At 36.6% G+C, this 2,075-nt stretch overlaps 1 protein-coding gene across 1 annotated transcript; it reads left to right on the top strand.

Annotated features, from left to right (window-relative positions):
* The first annotated feature begins 517 nt into the window (after positions 1 to 517).
* On the top strand, positions 518 to 1,099 carry LOC132630693 (uncharacterized). The gene has a single exon (XM_060346252.1). It carries the CDS (start codon positions 518 to 520, stop codon positions 1,097 to 1,099), a length of 582 nt encoding a protein of 193 aa, XP_060202235.1.
* The last annotated feature ends 976 nt before the right edge of the window (positions 1,100 to 2,075 follow it).

Raw genomic sequence — 2,075 nt, 5'->3', positions numbered from 1 at the left:
TACCTAGGGGTACCTTTAAATACTAAAAGACTGTCCATAGCTCAGTGTCAACCACTACTTGATAAGATGCTGGGCAAAGTAACCTCGTGGACATCAAAGTTCTTGTCCTATGCAGGTAGGTTTCCACTTCTTAAAGCTGTCTTGTTCTCTATTCAAACGTATTGGTCCCAATTATTCTTATTGCCTAAGAAGATAATGAAGATTTTTGAGAGAATCTATAGAAAATACTTATGGACTGGGGACAATAATATTTCAAAAAAAATCATTGATTGCTTGGGACACACTATGTATGCCAAAAAGTATTGGTGGTATGAATGTGATTAATATTCAAAAATGGAACAAGGCTGCACTGTGTAAAATGTTATGAAATTTGTGTAGAAAGAAAGATGTGCTATGGATCCAATGGGTGCATATCTATTATGGGAAATCTAGTTCAGTGTCGGGCCTATGCCCTAAACAAGCCTGTTGGATAATCTAGAAAATCCTCAAAGCCAAAAAATACATTGAGGAAGCTGGGATGACTGAAGCTGAGTTGTTAGCCATGCCTGAATTCTCAATAAAAAGGATGTATAACAAGATGATGGGAGATTATGCAAAAGTCAGTTGGAGAAGACTCATATGCAACACTCCTGGAGCTCCTAAATGGCTGTTTATTCTTCAACTAGTACCTCATGGGAGAATCTATACTAGAGACAGGTTGAATAAATGGGGAATGCAGATGGATCCAATATGCCCCTTGTGTGAAAAAGAACAGGAGAATATTGACCATCTGTTTTTTCAGTGTGACATTTCCTGTTATATATGGGCACAAGTACTGAGATGGCAAGGGATTAACATATTACCTTTGAAGTGGGCAGAAGAACTCCAATGGTGTATGTCAAGATGTAATGGCAAGAATAGTAGTGCAACAATTTTCAAAATCTCACTAGCAGCAGCTGTGTATCATATATGGTTACAAAGGAATCAGGTGGCTTTCCAAGGAAGAAGAAAATCAAATGATAGTCTTGTGAAACTGATCATACAAGAGTGTTATGTCAGAGTTAGCATGAAGGCCAAACTAGCTAGTAGACTTACTGGTCTTGATTGGTATCCTCGTTGACATGGATAGGGTCCTATGTGTGTCTTTGTTTTGTTAGCTATGAGGTAGAACTAGTTGGAGCTATCCAGTTAAGAACAAGCAGTTTTTTTTTTCTCTTCTTTGATTTGTAATTCCTTACCTGGTAATAAATAAAATGTTTATTTACCAAAAAAAGAAAAGAAATATTTAAACGTTAAACTGGTGTAAACACTTAAATTCAGTCAAAAATTAGGCGTTCACAATAAATCTATCAAATCTTTGAAGATGGGTTACTAGAATAATCATAAATCTTCCTGGTAATATATCTATAAGCTACTCGACATTACATGAATAATTCTGATCCGGTGTAAAGTGCACAACTCCCCGAATGTCACAATAATCACCCGATCTGACTCCGAACCCTACAAAACCAATTATAGACCATTTATAAGACTATAGTGAACTGTTCTAACTTTTTTGCTCACGGTTACTCAACTGTGTGTTGTCATTCCTGACTTCAAAAGCTGAATTCTACCTAAGTCATCAACTTAGTGCCGAGGAACTATACCTTATGACTTAAATCTCCCTGTTTCTCAGTTCACATTAGTCACACAAATTTGATAAAACTCTATAGGATCTAAATATATTGAATCCTCCTTCATGTGCTTGCACTTAACTCGTTCACCACTTCGTATGCATCGACGCAAGGCCTGCAGTCTCGTAACCCCCTTCATTACCATTGGATCTCTGATTGTAATACCTTTCTACTCCTTTAGCGAATCCAAAATTACCAATTCTTGCAATCCACGTGCCTTACTACACACAAATACTCCCAAGTGGTTGATATTTATAATACTCAACCATGCTATCCAGTCAACAACTCTTCGACATAGTCTACTATCATGAACATAGTATCACCTTAAAAATATGACATTAATTTTCAAAATGAAGAGATTTCAAGACTCTATCTCGTTAAACAACTCTAGCCCATTCATTCAAGAATGCCATGAAATTACTC

The sequence above is a fragment of the Lycium barbarum genome, chromosome 3 (genome assembly GCF_019175385.1).
Source record: "Lycium barbarum isolate Lr01 chromosome 3, ASM1917538v2, whole genome shotgun sequence".
In the NCBI taxonomy this organism is placed as follows: Eukaryota; Viridiplantae; Streptophyta; class Magnoliopsida; order Solanales; family Solanaceae; genus Lycium; species Lycium barbarum.
The sequence above is the reverse complement of the archived record's forward strand: the minus strand, read 5'-3'. Positions and strand labels throughout refer to the sequence as shown.